General features: G+C 45.0%; 1 protein-coding gene across 1 annotated transcript in view; it reads left to right on the forward strand.

Moving 5' to 3' along the window:
- The first annotated feature begins 5,041 nt into the window (after window positions 1-5,041).
- Window positions 5,042-15,826, forward strand: part of LOC120033777 (serine/threonine-protein kinase 11-interacting protein-like) — a 47,577-nt gene continuing 36,792 nt past the window's right edge. The window contains 18 exon segments of the mRNA XM_038980233.1: window positions 5,042-5,178; window positions 5,522-5,589; window positions 5,784-5,986; window positions 6,188-6,262; window positions 6,364-6,459; window positions 6,664-6,771; window positions 6,879-6,950; window positions 7,069-7,198; window positions 7,779-7,882; window positions 9,194-9,283; window positions 9,406-9,447; window positions 9,607-9,783; window positions 10,196-10,277; window positions 10,685-11,155; window positions 11,346-11,566; window positions 11,825-11,935; window positions 13,235-13,242; window positions 13,245-13,435. Of these exon segments, the coding sequence (XP_038836161.1) occupies window positions 5,523-5,589; window positions 5,784-5,986; window positions 6,188-6,262; window positions 6,364-6,459; window positions 6,664-6,771; window positions 6,879-6,950; window positions 7,069-7,198; window positions 7,779-7,882; window positions 9,194-9,283; window positions 9,406-9,447; window positions 9,607-9,783; window positions 10,196-10,277; window positions 10,685-11,155; window positions 11,346-11,566; window positions 11,825-11,935; window positions 13,235-13,242; window positions 13,245-13,435 (2,248 nt within the window). The 5' untranslated portion in view covers window positions 5,042-5,178; window position 5,522.

Genomic DNA, 15,826 nt, shown 5'->3' on the forward strand with positions numbered 1-15,826 from the left:
ATCCTGGCTATAATGACTATAATCTATTAGAACAGTATCCTGGCTATAATGACTATAATGTATTAGAACAGTATCCTGGCTATAATTACTATAATGTATAAGAACAGTATCCTGGCTATACTGACTATAATGTATTAGAACAGTATCCTGGCTATAATGACTATAATGTATTAGAACAGTATCCTGGCTATAATTACTATAATGTATTAGAACAGTATCCTGGCTATACTGACTATAATGTATAAGAACAGTATCCTGGCTATAATGACTATAATGTATTAGAACAGTATCCTGGCTATACTGACTATAATTTATTAGAACAGTATCCTGGCTATAATGACTATAATGTATTAGAACAGTATCCTGACTATAATGACTATAATGTATTAGAACAGTATCCTGGCTATAATAACTATAATGTATTAGAACAGTATCCTGGCTATAATTACTATAATGTATAAGAACAGTATCCTGGCTATACTGACTATAATGTATTAGAACAGTATCCTGGCTATACTGACTATAATGTATTAGAACAGTATCCTGGCTATAATGACTATAATGTATTAGAACAGTATACTGGCTATAATGACTATAATGTATTAGAACAGCATTAATCTATTACAACAGTATCCTGGCTATAATGACTATAATGTATTAGAACAGTATCCTGGCTATAATGACTATAATCTATTACAACAGTATCCTGGCTATAATGACTATAATGTATTAGAACAGTATCCTGGCTATAATGACTATAATGTATTAGAACAGTATCCTGGCTATAATGACTATAATGTATTAGAACAGCATTAATCTATTACAACAGTATCCTGGCTATAATGACTATAATGTATTAGAACAGTATCCTGGCTATAATGACTATAATCTATTAGAACAGTATCCTGGCTATAATGACTATAATCTATTAGAACAGTATCCTGGCTATAATGACTATAATCTATTAGAACAGTATCCTGGCTATAATGACTATAATGTATTAGAACAGTATCCTGGCTATAATGACTATAATCTATTACAACAGTATCCTGGCTATAATGACTATAATGTATTAGAACAGTATCCTGGCTATAATGACTATAATGTATTAGAACAGTATCCTGGCTATACTGACTATAATGTATTAGAACAGTATCCTGGCTATACTGACTATAATGTATTAGAACAGTATCCTGGCTATAATGACTATAATGTATTAGAACAGTATCCTGGCTATAATGACTATAATGTATTAGAACAGTATCCTGGCTATAATGACTATAATGTATTAGAACAGTATCCTGGCTATAATGACTATAATGTATTAGAACAGTATCCTGGCTATAATGACTATAATGTATTAGAACAGTATCCTGGCTTTAATGACTATAATGTATAAGAACAGTACCCTGGCTATAATGACTATAATGTATTAGAACAGTATCCTGGCTATAATGACTATAATGTATTAGAACAGTATCCTGGCTATAATGACTATAATGTATTAGAACAGTATCCTGGCTATACTGACTATAATGTATTAGAACAGTATCCTGGCTATAATGACTATAATGTATTAGAACAGTAGCCTGGCCTGATCCCTGGGCACACCCTGTGTTTGTATTGTGATGAATTGTGACCTGAGAAGTTTACTGACTCACATGTTATATTTTACTAGTGAGGTTTCTCTCTCTCTCTCTCTCTCTGACATACAGTACAGTACATTACAGTACAATACAGTAGAGTACAGTAGAGTACAGTACAGTACAGTACGCTGCTACAACAGATCCAAGAAAGTTTTATACCAACCTGCCGAAGCCTTCTAACAGGCCTGATTTGTTCAGGGCTAAAAGTAAACAGTACTGGTTCACTTGCAACAATGAAAACAAGCCCTTCGAATGCAGTGAAGACAAAAGGGACAGTGATTTGGTCCTTTGACCTTGTTCTGGAAGAAGAAAAGCCTTGACTTGACATGTCCCGATCCTGAATCATCCCTCCGTTCTCTGCCAATTATGAGCCAATAGAGGAATCGTTTTACAACCATGTTGTATTTACATGTAGCCTTCTGTGCAAAAGGCCACAAAGGAGGAGGAGGTTTTCCGTAGCCTGGTCCCAGATATTTTTGTGCTGTTTTGCCAACCCTTTTGGTCAGTGTCACACCAAAAAATAGCCCAAACAGATGTGGGACTAGGCTAGGTTTCAGGCTAGGTTCCAGGCTAGGTTTCAGGCTAGGTTTTAGTGTCACGTTCCTGACCTGTTTTCCTTTGTCTTGTATTTATTTTAGTTGGTCAGGGCGTGAGTTGGGTGGGTTTGTCTATGGTTGATTTTCTATGTTGGGATTTTTGTGTTCGGCCTGGTATGATTCTCAATCAGAGGCAGCTGTCAATCGTTGTCCCTGATTGAGAATCATACTTAGGCAGACTGGGTTTCACGTGTGTTTTGTGGGTGTTTGTTTCCGTGTTTGTGTTTTCACCACACGGTACTGTATAGGTTTTCTGCACTTCGTTTATTTGTTTTGTAATTCAGTGTTCAGTTTTCGTTATATTAAATCATTATGAACACTAACCACTCTGCGTATTGGTCCGATCCGTCTCGCCTCTCCTCGTCCGCGGAGGAGGACGAGTATGAAAGCCGTTACATCTAGGCCAGGTTCCAGGAGTTCCAGGCTAGTTTCCAGGAGTTCCAGGCTAGGTTACCTGTGCTTGCTGGGGGATGGTCAGGAATTGTTCTTCCATTTTGAGAGCAGCGTTTGGACAGTGAAGGAGCATGGTTTATTTAGTGTGTTGATTAGACTTAATTGACATTCATTTGACTGAGTCACTGATTGGATAAATAGAGAAATGGTGAGAATTGTGGAAAACTTTTTATTCTCAGATCTATGGGCCAATATAAACGTAATCCAACACTTCATACACACAAAGACATCTAAACATCTAAACATAACCTAAGCATTGTGTATTTGTTTACTTCTGTAACCATATGATCATACATTGAGAATCCCAAACAGAAGATGGCAGACTGAATGGTCTAAACTGAAATGGAAAATCAAGTTCACACAATTAGAGATTTTTTTAGAAGGCATTTCAACCCATAAAAATGCAACCAACTAATCCACAATGTTTAGTTGGTGCATGTTTTCCATAACATAAATCATGTTGCTTGATTTTAATGCAATCCCAAAAATCGGAGAATTTGAAACAGTCCCAACATGCTTTCAGTGCATGCTTGGTCTGCAGAGAACCTTTCCTGCCAGAGCATCTCAGTGGATGGAAATGTTTACCAAATTACCGTACATAAATCCTTACATGGAAACATCCCCAGTCCCTAATGGAAAAAGATTGTCTTGTGTGTGCATGTGCGTGCGTGTTACCTAGCAACAAGACATGAACGGTACCGGCTTAAATTAGAGAAACCACTTAGTTTTGGACATTTGGTATAAAAGGTGGAAACTTAAAGGATCCCCGCAAAGGCATTGGTAGTAGGCCTATTTGTAAAAATGCTTACTTTACTTAATTACTCACAATTACAGATTTGTTAAAAGTCTTTAGTAGTGTTAGGGTTGCGAAAGTTCAACTGAGATAGGAACAATAGTACACCTGAACTTGGTTAAAATAATTGTTTAATTCAAAAGTTAATAAATGGCAAATACATTTTTCGTATATACGGGTTCACTGCACCACCCCGCAGGGTGGAACAGAGAAGACACTTGTTCCTGACAAAGATAGTATATTATACTCGTGACAGAGGTTAGTTCCCACTTCCGAGCCGGCCTGTCAGAGTAGAGACTGGGCGTGGTTTAGACTTACCCAGCCTATCGTTGATGTTGGCACATAAGCTGGTCCCAGCTTCTTTGCGCTCTCTGTTGTCCCGTCGCTCCCTCACCCCAGAGACTGGGGTCAGACAGTTTTATAACATTGTCTGAGATATCTGCACCTGTATACAATGTCCACTGTTCTCGCTCAAGGCTAACTACAGCTTCTCAGCACTCTTATCTGAGCTAACTGTTACTTCCAGCACACACACACAGACATCCAGGCGCCCAGACCAACAGTTTGTCAATATCCAATCACATATGATATAGTTGCTAATCACGTTTGTTATAGTATTCAATCACATATGATATAGTTGCTAATCACGTTTGTTATAGTATTGGGTTATAGTGCATGACTCAGAACCTCACATATGTTTTTCGTGTGTATAGCTTATCTGTTATTGTCCATTGTACACCACAGTCAGCAGTCTTATGATTCACCCCCTCCTGTGTCTCCCTAAGATTAGCACAGTCTCGGTCACACAGTACAGCGCCCACACTACTGATACATTTGTTGCATACACACACATATTTCATACAGTACAGCGCTCTCTTTAACACACACACATTTCAGGCTGATATTCATGGTTAGACAGAGCACTGGTAAGAGTAGAGACTAATGGAAAATGCAGGTTCACAAGAGTCAGCAATTCAAACTTTAATGCATAAGAAGCCCTACTAGCTTATAGTTAGTTAAGCATGTCAAAAAACCTTATAAAAACCCCACAGTAGGCTAAACGATACTATTTTGCGTGCCTTGCATAGTTACATCTAGCTACTTCTTGCAGTGATGAAAACTGTATTGTCCTTCCACTCCATTGTAAAGATAACACCCAGAACATTCTAAAAGGGCGATAAAGCATACCAGAAAGATGTGCTGAGTGTTCTCAGAATGCACTTAATAAAGATGAACAAATGAGCAAATTGGAAATGCCCCATTGCGTTGTCACTGTCATAAAGTAAATATTGTTGATCCCCTATGATTTGATCCTGCTTCTTGAGGTAGGGAGCCATCTAGTGGTGGCTATGGCCAAGAAATCAGACTGAATCTGAAATTTGAATCATATTTTGTACATGCACACTCATTTTTTGGGGGGGGAGATGTCTCGCTAATTTATAACATTTCAATATCCATTGATTAGCACAATTACGAAAAAGCCTGTTTCGACTTTTTGAAATTTGGTTTCTCCGGGCCACTGTATATTTTTTTCGAAACTTCCTCACGTGACATCAGTCCAAGTGAAGATGTCAACATCGACAACCGAGTACACTTGAAGTTACTTGACTGATGTTTTTGTCGTTTTGCTGGCAATCGGAAGGGAATGTCGATGTTGACCACTGCTTGACTGTCACATAAAATAGCTAAGGTATGTTGTTGTCTCAAGAAATAGTCTGTGGAATGCTATCCAAGACAAGCTACAACAGCTAGCTAGAGATAGATTCGTGTTGGCTTTGTGAGTAGCCCAGTTTAACGTTCACAGACAACTGCAGGTCCTGCATTGCAATGTACTCTACATAACTAGCTAACAAGCTAGCTGGTATTTAACCAGTATCCTACAAGTTAGATTCCATCTCTATACTGTAAGTTGAGAACGTATTTTTATTTTAACAATTTGTGCTATTGTTTGGGTTGTTTGCACGTGTCACATTTCCCCAGAATCATCTGTCTCGGTCTTCTCATCTATTTTATGGTGCATTGTTTACCTGCAGGATGGCTGGATGTCACAGTGGCCAATCCACCCTTGTCAACAGCTTGGCCACTCTGCTTCGGGATCATGGTATAGTAACATCACCACCTACATATTCTAGATATAGCCCCTGTTATCCCAGACCTGCTAATCTGTTCTTTTGATGTTGTTAGAAATTATTAGGGCCTCATAGCTATACTGTAGCTACATGCTTAATATATTTTATGTTGCATTATAACTGCTGGTTTTAAGTGGTGTGTTACCATTGTCTCTCCTCTCTCCAGGTGCATCTGTGCTGGACGGCAGCAGTACCCTGACTCTACAGGTAGACTCTCTGCAGCACCTAGGTCGTCTATTTGAGCAGTACCTCCTCTCCAGGACTCACCAACATGGCTTCCTGGCTCTGCCCTCGCACCCTGCTGACACCACCTCCCTACTGCAGCTCCAGTTCCTGTTTGACGTGCTGCAGAAGACTGTCTCCCTCAAGGTGTGTGTGTGTTTGTGTGTCCTGCTCTATTTGTGGACAGTTTTGTAATAGATGTATGCATAACTTGCTCAGCACTTCATAAACATAAATGTTCCAAGTAAAACTGAATTATGTGGACATCTGAGGGAATTTCATTGAGCCACGAGGTGGAGCTATAGCATTCTATATAATGTTCTTTGGCCTTTGGTTTTTCATTCCTAGCTCATCAATCCACCTGGGTCGAGGCTTCAGTCAGTGGTCAAGATCTTTCCTTTCAAGTCTCTCAAGTCCTTAGAGGTATGGGAGGAAAATGTGTGTGCTTCTCCTTTGTAACAAAACAGTATAAATGTTGTATATAGATGAATCTGGCTTACTCTGGGCCTGTTGTTCTCTCACAGTTGAAGCGTATCCCCCCTCACTGTCTGGAGGACCTGAGGGGAGTCTACTCTCAGTTAGAGGTGTTCACCTGCTCCAAGAGCCTCAGTTCCCTGGAGGTAACACACACACACACACACACTGTTCACCTGCTCCAAGAGCCTCAGTTCCCTGGAGGTAACACACACACACACACACACACTGTTCACCTGCTCCAAGAGCCTCAGTTCCCTGGAGGTAACACACACACACTGTTCACCATTTTCTCTTTCTGAATAACAGGCCCCTTTGTGTTGGAGTTTGAGCCAGTGTTCTTGTTACAGGAGCTACTGTCTCTGTGTGGAGGAGACCTCAGCTCTGCACTGCCCTGGCTGGAGCTGCACACCCTCAACTTCAGCTACAACGCTATAGTCTGCCTGGATGAGTCACTGGTAAGACATGCTCACTGGTTTATTTATTCACTGACTTTGACATTTGTTTTTAATGTGAATCACTTTTTTTGGCCATGTTTTAATGTGAGTCACTCTGCCTTTTTTAGAGTTTACTGAATGTTCTGAAGTCTCTGGATCTTAGTCACAATAAAATCCAGGAGTGTGCTGACTTTCTCAAGGTATTTCTGGATAGGTTTTGTGTCTGTGTGTTGAGAGGGGGTCAGAGTTGGAGACATGCAGTAAGTTACTGCACTGGGCTATCTCCATATCTACTGTCTCTCTCTCCTCCTCTCTCAGCCTCTGAGTGAGCTAGAGCACCTCAACCTGGGCTATAACAATCTCCAGAGAGCACCAACGCTGGGCTTGAGCTCCAGAGCCAAGCTCCTCACTCTCATCCTCAGAAACAACGAGCTGGAGACCATCAACGGTACTGTAACACCTCTGATAGACACCATCTGGTCATGCTATAATGAATGATAGTATGGTGGTTTCTCTACTGAAAATGTGTTTTTTTTTTTTTTTTTTTTTTTTTTTTTTTTACCACAGCCCTAATATTATATTATCCCTAAACGTATGCCAAAAATCATCAATACCAAATAGTTAGCAAGAGTATTCCATCTGCAAACTCCCTCAAGACTACCTGTTATGCATGACCCCTTGAACTGACCTCTATCAGTATTGGAACAGAGAGGGACTTCAGACAAGCAAAGCCTTGGACAAGACAAGGACATCAGCCAATCAAAGCCTTGGATCTGTTTATAGCCTTGTGTCCACAAACAGTTGGGGGCTATAGATAAACAGGAAGCTAGGAATATATTAATATACTGGCATACTCCAGCGTTTGTTTGCCAGTACTGCCTATCTGCCCATCTCTCTCCCCCAACCGTCTCCCTATTGTTCAGTGTACTCTCTAAGTCTCTGTTAGTCTTGGATGGCTGACTCTGTCCCCGTCTCAGTATGAGATGCCTAGATGTCTGATTTGTGTGTGTGACTGTGACCCTATGCAGGAGTGGAGCAGTTGTTGTCCCTACAGCACCTGGACTTGGCCTACAACCTGCTACTGGATCACTCCCAGCTGGCTCCTCTGTCTATGCTGCACAGTCTCAACACGGTGAAGGAGAGAGAGAAGTGTGCTTATCAGTAGTTTACTGTGTGACAGCCTCTGTGTTATCCCAGACCCGCTGACCTGTAGCCTCAGTGTTATCCCAGAACCGCTGACCTGTAGCCTCAGTGTTATCCCAGACCCGCTGACCTGTAGCCTCAGTGTTATCCCAGACCCGCTGACCTGTAGCCTCAGTGTTATCCCAGACCCGCTGACCTGTAGCCTCAGTGTTATCCCAGACCCGCTGACCTGTAGCCTCAGTGTTATCCCAGACCCGCTGACCTGTAGCCTCAGTGTTATCCCAGAACCGCTGACCTGTAGCCTCAGTGTTATCCCAGACCCGCTGACCTGTAGCCTCAGTGTTATCCCAGACCCGCTGACCTGTAGGCTCAGTGTTATCCCAGACCCGCTGACCTGTAGGCTCAGTGTTATCCCAGACCCACTGACCTGTAGTCTGTGTTATCCCAGACCCACTGACCTGTAGTCTCAGTGTTATCCCAGAACCACTGACCTGTAGCCTCAGTGTTATCCCAGACTCACTGACCTGTAGCCTCAGTGTTATCCCAGACCCGCTGACCTGTAGCCTCAGTGTTATCCCAGACCCGCTGACCTGTAGCCTCAGTGTTATCCCAGAACCGCTGACCTGTAGCCTCAGTGTTATCCCAGAACCGCTGACCTGTAGCCTCAGTGTTATCCCAGACCCGCTGACCTGTAGCCTCAGTGTTATCCCAGACCCGCTGACCTGTAGCCTCAGTGTTATCCCAGACCCGCTGACCTGTAGCCTCAGTGTTATCCCAGACCCACTGACCTGTAGTCTGTGTTATCCCAGACCCACTGACCTGTAGTCTGTGTTATCCCAGACCCACTGACCTGTAGTCTCAGTGTTATCCCAGAACCACTGACCTGTAGCCTCAGTGTTATCCCAGACTCGCTGACCTGTAGCCTCAGTGTTATCCCAGACCCGCTGACCTGTAGCCTCAGTGTTATCCCAGACCCGCTGACCTGTAGCCTCAGTGTTATCCCAGAACCGCTGACCTGTAGCCTCAGTGTTATCCCAGACCCGCTGACCTGTAGCCTCAGTGTTATCCCAGACCCGCTGACCTGTAGCCTCAGTGTTATCCCAGACCCGCTGACCTGTAGCCTCAGTGTTATCCCAGACCCACTGACCTGTAGTCTGTGTTATCCCAGACCCACTGACCTGTAGTCTCAGTGTTATCCCAGAACCACTGACCTGTAGCCTCAGTGTTATCCCAGACTCACTGACCTGTAGCCTCAGTGTTATCCCAGACTCACTGACCTGTAGCCTCTGTCTCTTCTTAGCTGAATCTGAAGGGCAACCCACTGTTCTTCCAGAAGACCCACAGAACATGCACTGTCCGCCACCTCTCCCCCAAGGCTGCCTACCTCAGAGTGAGTGAGGGGGGGAAGGAGGGAGAAAAATTGTAAAGCTGAATTTGGACCCAGTCTTTTTTTCATGATTCTCTGTCTCCTCCTCGAGTTTAATATTGTCTCTCCCCCTCTCTTGCCTCTAGCTCAGACTGGACAGCAGCCCTCTCTCCTCCTCAGAGTTGTCAGTGAGTAGGCCACTCCTGTGGGTCAGCAGGCATATACTCAACACTTCTCTAGTCTTGTTGGGTCACTTGTTGATGTGCACTTTAAGTTCATTCGTGGGATTCGCCACTTTGGTACAAGATAGTCTTAACATGGGACCGCCCCACCCCCCCCACCTTCAGGTACTACCCAAACCGGGACAGCTGATTGGGCAGCTCCAGTCCCAGGCCTCGCCCTTGATCACCAGGGCTCCAGAGCGGGGTAACCAGGAAGTAGTGTCCAGCGGGGGCGGGGAGTTGAGTGACAGCCTGTCGGTCAGCGAGGTAGGAGTGACACGACAACGCAAGAAGAAAGCCAAAGTAAGTCAGCTACACAGCTCACTGAGAGGCTGGTGGTTTGTCCCCACCCCCTAGCCACTCTGTGTACCTCTTAAAACCCTGACCAGCTAGAAGAAATACATGTTAATAGCTTTAACTAACCCTCTGATAGGATCAAGATCCTACGGGTTAAGGGGGTAAGGGGGTTAGGGGGTACCTACGGGGTAAGGGGGCTAGGGGGTACCTACGGGACTAGGGGGTGTCTACAGGGTAAGGGGGCTAGGGGGTGTCTACGGGGTAAGGGGGCTAGGGGGTACCTACGGGGTAAGGGGGCTAGGGGGTGTCTACGGGGTAAGGTCCATTTGGAATGAACAAATCAATACAGGCAGAGGAGAAGGAACAGGTTTCTGGAATGTCGTGTGTATAATATATATATCCATGTGTGTTGTTTCAGAGTAAGGTGCGGGTGAGACGGGCTAGCATCTCAGAGCCCAGTGACTACGACTATGAACCCAGACCACAGTCCTCTATACAAGGTCAACTTTTACTATATATATGTAACCAATGTGAAATGGCTAGCTAGTTAGCGGTGGTGCGTGCTAATAGCCTTTCAAACGGTGACGTCACTCGCTTTGAGACCTTGAAGTAGTGGTTCCCCTTGCTCTGCAAGGGCCGCGGCTTTTGTGGAGCGATGGGTAACGATGCTTCGTGGGTGACTGTTGTTGATGTGTGTAGAGGGTCCCTGGTTCGCGCCCGGGTCGGGGCGAGGGACGATATATATATATATATATATATATATACACATGTTAATAGCTTTAACTAACCCTCTGATAGGATCAAGATCCTACGGGGTAAGGGTCTAGGGGGTACCTACGGGGTAAGGGGGCTAGGGGGTCCATATAATATATATATATACATACATAAACCTCCTCTCTCCCCTCAGACATCGTTCTCCCTCACCAGAAAGAGATTGAACGCATGGACAGTTTCAGGGACCAACTGGGTGAGGATTGGCTGCGCTACCAGCATCACCTAGAGGGGGCGCCAATCGCCACCCTAGACAAGGCGGACAGACCAGCTCCTCCACACCTCAACAACAGTCTCTGTGCCACCCCCTCCCCAACCAACAACAGCCCCGTCCAGGCAAGCCCCGCCACCTTTAAGCCCCCTTCTCCAGAGCTGGAAGTCCCGGAGGTTCTACCCCCACCGCTGCTCTCGTCTGAGTCCAAGGAGGAGGCGTCAGACTGGGATGCAGATCTGGAGACAGAGTCCACCCTCCAGTGGCCTGACCACAGCCTCGGGCACACAGAGTCCACCCTGGAGACTACTATGGCAGAGGGACTGGGTCAGGGGTTAGAGGGGCCACTGGCGACACCCACGGACACCAGAGAAGAAGAGGAGGAGGACTTGGGAGGTAGGAGAACTTCAGAACTAGCAGTAGCACACCTGATTGAAGTAGACAACTTATCATCCAGCCCTCAACTAGTCCAACCAGCTGTGCTAGAGCGGGAATACAACCAAAATGTGCAAAGACTGGGGGGTTCCAAAGGAACTGATTGGGCAACGCTGAGCCAACCTTTGACCTCTCTTTTGTCTGTCTCTAGTTGACCTGTGTCACCCCCTGCTTGTGGGAGTACTATCATCATCAGAAGAGGAGGAGGAGGAGGGGCTGAGGAGGAAGAACAGGGCCCAGTGTCCTGTGTTTCTCAGGGTCAAGCCAAGACACGTCCTGGAGGTGGACATGAGCAGGGGTCAGTTGCAGGCCCAGCTAGAGTTGGACAGTCTGGGGAGGTTCACCATGTCCCAGGTCACCTGGACTGAGAGGGTGAGGAGCAGGAGGGGAATGGGGGAGGGAGGGAGGGAGGAAGGAAGGAAGGAAGGAAAGAGAGGGAGGGAGGGAGGGGAGGAGGGATGGAAGGAGAGGAAAGGTGAGTAGGGATGGTGGTGGAAGGAGGCATGGTTGGGGAGGGGAATTATGCCGAGAGGAAGGGGGGTGATTTTATTTTTTTTATTTTTGTTGTTGCCTGAAATGATGAAAGAAGTGTATGTTTTGTATTTGTTCTAAAGATAGTTCTCTCTCTAGGAGGTGGAGCGAACTCTTCCTGCGGTAGAGCTTCACTTCCGTTACATCAGCAGAGAGAGGAGGAGGAGACGCTATGTTATGCTGGATGATGACCCCCAGGAGGCACTGCAGGTAACGCAATAGGGATGTGACAAATGGAAAATGTTCTTACCGGTTAAACAGACATTTTTTAAAGTCAGTTTTTCATTTTAAACTCCACGTGAATTCACAATGTAACAACTCTGCTGCTAGCAACACTTTGGGTCTCACGGTACGTCCCTTTAAGATGGTTAAGCATTGCACCTGTACTACCGTTACTGTACCTCAACTCCACCTCTCAAAGTCTGCATTTCCTTCTCATTTAAGTCCCGTGTGGTCCCGTCATATAAGTCCCGTGTGGTCTCATCTCGGTCCCGTGTGGCTCAGTTGGTAGAGCATGGCGCTTGCAACGCCAGGGTTGTGGGTTCGATTCCCACGGGGGGACCAGTACAAAAAAAAAAGTATGAATGTATGTACTTGTAAGTCGCTCTGGATAAGAGCGTCTGCTAAATGACTTAAATGTAAATGTAAATTTAACTTATGAAAGTATTGCCATACAGGACTACGCTGCTGTCGCTTGTCTTTCTCTGCCATTTTGCGAACTGTTAACGATGATGACGTAGTGTTGGAGAGTGTCGACTCCAATAGAATTGATACCTCGACTCCTTGCACGTCGACTCCCGGTGTTGACTCCCATTTCTGAGTTTCAAGATTGACTCCTAAGATTCAGTATTCTTGGAACGGAGGAGACTGATAAGTTGCCGTACTTCTGAGAACACAAACACTTGCATCTTTCATAGCGAGGGACAGACGGAGAGAGAGGAGAGGGGCACAGTATTTGTAGGTCGGCACCAGTCAGACGGAATCGGAACCGTGCACTAGGCCTATCTATCTGCAATCAAAAACAGCATTCTATTGCGAGATACTGCGTCTCACAATTTCTTGGCTTGCAACTTCAGTAAAGCGGGGCCTATCATCAACGAATGGGTTAGGATGTTCTACTGGCAACAGACCGGAGACTGATCACACACATCATTAGCAAAGAGAAAGATCAGGGGTGTAGTCATTAGTCCTAACAGTTATAAAACGTCCACAAAGCTGTGGTCAGTACTCCATGGATGTTGCCATCAGTCCTACAGGTCAGACCTTGCTCATTAGGCCCAATGATATCTATCTTGTTTGTGTGTTTTACGTAAGCAGCCATTGGAATGTTCTGTATTCTGAATGTTCTGTTTTCTTGTTTGGACTTGCATGTGGGTACAATACAAATTGGAGGTAGCCAGTCATCATACAACTGTTCTATCGGAAAATACAAGGACTGTTATTAAAGTTTCAAAGAATGTCTTGGAAAATACATGATTGTAAATACAGCGGGTGTTGTGTTGTTGCTAGGCACTGAGCGGCGGGTCATGGAGGGTCGTCCCAGCTGTGTCTGCCTGCAGTGTCTACGCTGTGGGTCAGAGTTCACACAGCGTGGAGGGAAGGAGCAGCAGGACGGAGGGAGATTGAGAGGATGGACAGGACGATGGACAGGACTGGAAGAGCAGCAGCTGGAGGAGGAGAGGAAGAACAAGTGCAGAGAAGATGGATTGGGTGAGAGAGGCACACTCGTACAGGAACACACATGCACGCATGCTAGGGACCGGCACAGTTATTCAAATATTACAATATCCAAACCCATGTCAGTATTTTTATTTATTTTTTCTCTCTCCCTCTGTGCCACACACAGACACACAGACACACACACACACACACACACACACACAGACCATCACACACACAGACCATCACAGACCATCACACACACACACACAGACCATCACACACCAACACACAGACCATCACACACCAACACACAGACCATCACACACACCAACACACAGACCATCGCACACACAGACCATCACACACACAAACACACAGACCATCACACACACAGACCAACACATACACACACACACAGACCAACACTTTAGGACAATTTTGGCGAGAGTGAAACCTCTCGCTTTGCATCTTCCTCTCTGTTTACACACACCAAGCCCCTCCCCCTGCCACTCACAACAACAAAGATGAGAGATCACTTCCTCCTCTGATAAGCGGTTACAACTCGTTATTTGCGTTTGAGGCTTAGTCCAACAGAATCTGTTATGTGGAAACCGAAAACACATTGAGACATTATTTTACTGTAGTAGAGAAGTTAACCTGTCTCAACTCCTCACATTGCGTGCAGAGCAGACACTATTAAAACAAGAGTATCGATGAACATTGATTCTGGAAAATGAATGCTCAGTTTGGCACGTTCCGCTAGCAGCATTTTATTCAAAGACCGTTATACATGCTGTCTAGTCTGTTTTATAAATGTGCAATAAGCATAAAGCACAATTACATAAGGAATTGGCAACTCGTTCTTATTCTGAGAAAGAAGATAGGCCACTTGATTTCAACATCTGAACAAAGTGAAAAGGCTAGCATGCTGTTCAAACAGTTGGAGATGGATAGAAGGATGCTTTATAACAATTCAACTGTTCTACCTTGTTGGCTAGCAAATAAACTCAGCAAAAAAAGAAACGTCCCTTTTTCAGGACCCTGTCTTTCAAAGATAATTCGTAAAATCCAAATAACTTCAGACCTTCATTGTAAAGAGTTTAAACACTGCTTCTCATGCTTGTTCAATGAACCATAAACAATTAATGAACATGCACCTGTGGAATGGTCGTTAAGACACAAACAGCTTACAGACGGTAGGAAATTAAGGTCACAGTTATGAAAACTTAGGACACGAAAGAGGCCTTTCTACTGACTCTGAAAAACACCCAAAGAGAGATGCCCAGGGTCCCTGCTCATCTGTGTGAATGTGCCTTAGGCTTGCTGTAAGGAGGCATGAGGACTGCAGATGTGGCCCGTGCAATAAATTGCCATGTCCGTACTGTGAGACGCCTAAGACAGCGCTACAGGGAAAAAGGGCGGACAGCTGATCGTCCTCGCAGTGGCAGACCACGTGTAACAACACCTGCACAGGATCGGTACATCCGAATATCACACCTGCGGGACAGGTACAGGATGGCAACAAAAACTGCCAGAGTTACACCAGGAACGCACAATCCTGGTTGTAAGGCAGGTCATCACCAGACATCACCAGCAACAACGTCGTCTATGGGCACAAACCCACCGTCGCTGGACCAGACAGGTTCTGCAAAAAAGTGCTCTTCACTGACGAGTCGCGGTTTTGTCTCACCAGGGGTAATGGTCGGATTCACGTTTATCGTCGAAGGAATGAGCGTTACACCAAGGCCTGTACTCTGGAGTGGGATCGTTTTGGAGGTGGAGGGTCCGTCATGGTCTGGGGCGGTGTGTCACAGCATCATCGGACTGAGCTTGTTGTCATTGCAGGCAATCTCAACACTGTGAGCATCCTCCTCCCTCATGTGGTACCCTTCCTGCGGGCTCATCCTGACATGACCCTCCAGCATGACAATGCCACCACGCACAGAATGAGCAGTATGGCTGATTTCCTGCAAGACAGGAATGTCAGTGTTCTGCCATGGCCAGCGAAGAACCCGGATCTCAATCCCGTTGAGCTCGTCTGGGACCTGTTGGATCGGAGGGTGAGGGCTAGGGCCATTCCCCCCCAGAAATGTCTGTGAACTTGCAGGTGCCTTGGTGGAAGAGTGGAGTAACATCTCACAGCAAGAACTGGCAAATCTGGTGAAGTTCATGAGGAGGAGATGCACTGCAGCACTTAATGCAGCTGGTGACCACACCAGATACTGACTGTTACTTTTGATTTTGAATCCCCCTTTGTTCAGGGACACATTATTCAATTTCTGTTAGTCACATGTCTGTGGAACTTGTTCAGTTTATGTCTCAGTTCTTGAATCTTATGTTCATACAAATATTTACACATGTTAAGTTTGCTGAAAATTAACACAGTTGACAGTGAGAGGACATTTATTATTTTGCTGAGTTTAGATCCAAGTTGGTTAG

Source organism: Salvelinus namaycush, chromosome 40, assembly GCF_016432855.1.
Source record: "Salvelinus namaycush isolate Seneca chromosome 40, SaNama_1.0, whole genome shotgun sequence".
Lineage (NCBI taxonomy): Eukaryota > Metazoa > Chordata > Actinopteri > Salmoniformes > Salmonidae > Salvelinus > Salvelinus namaycush.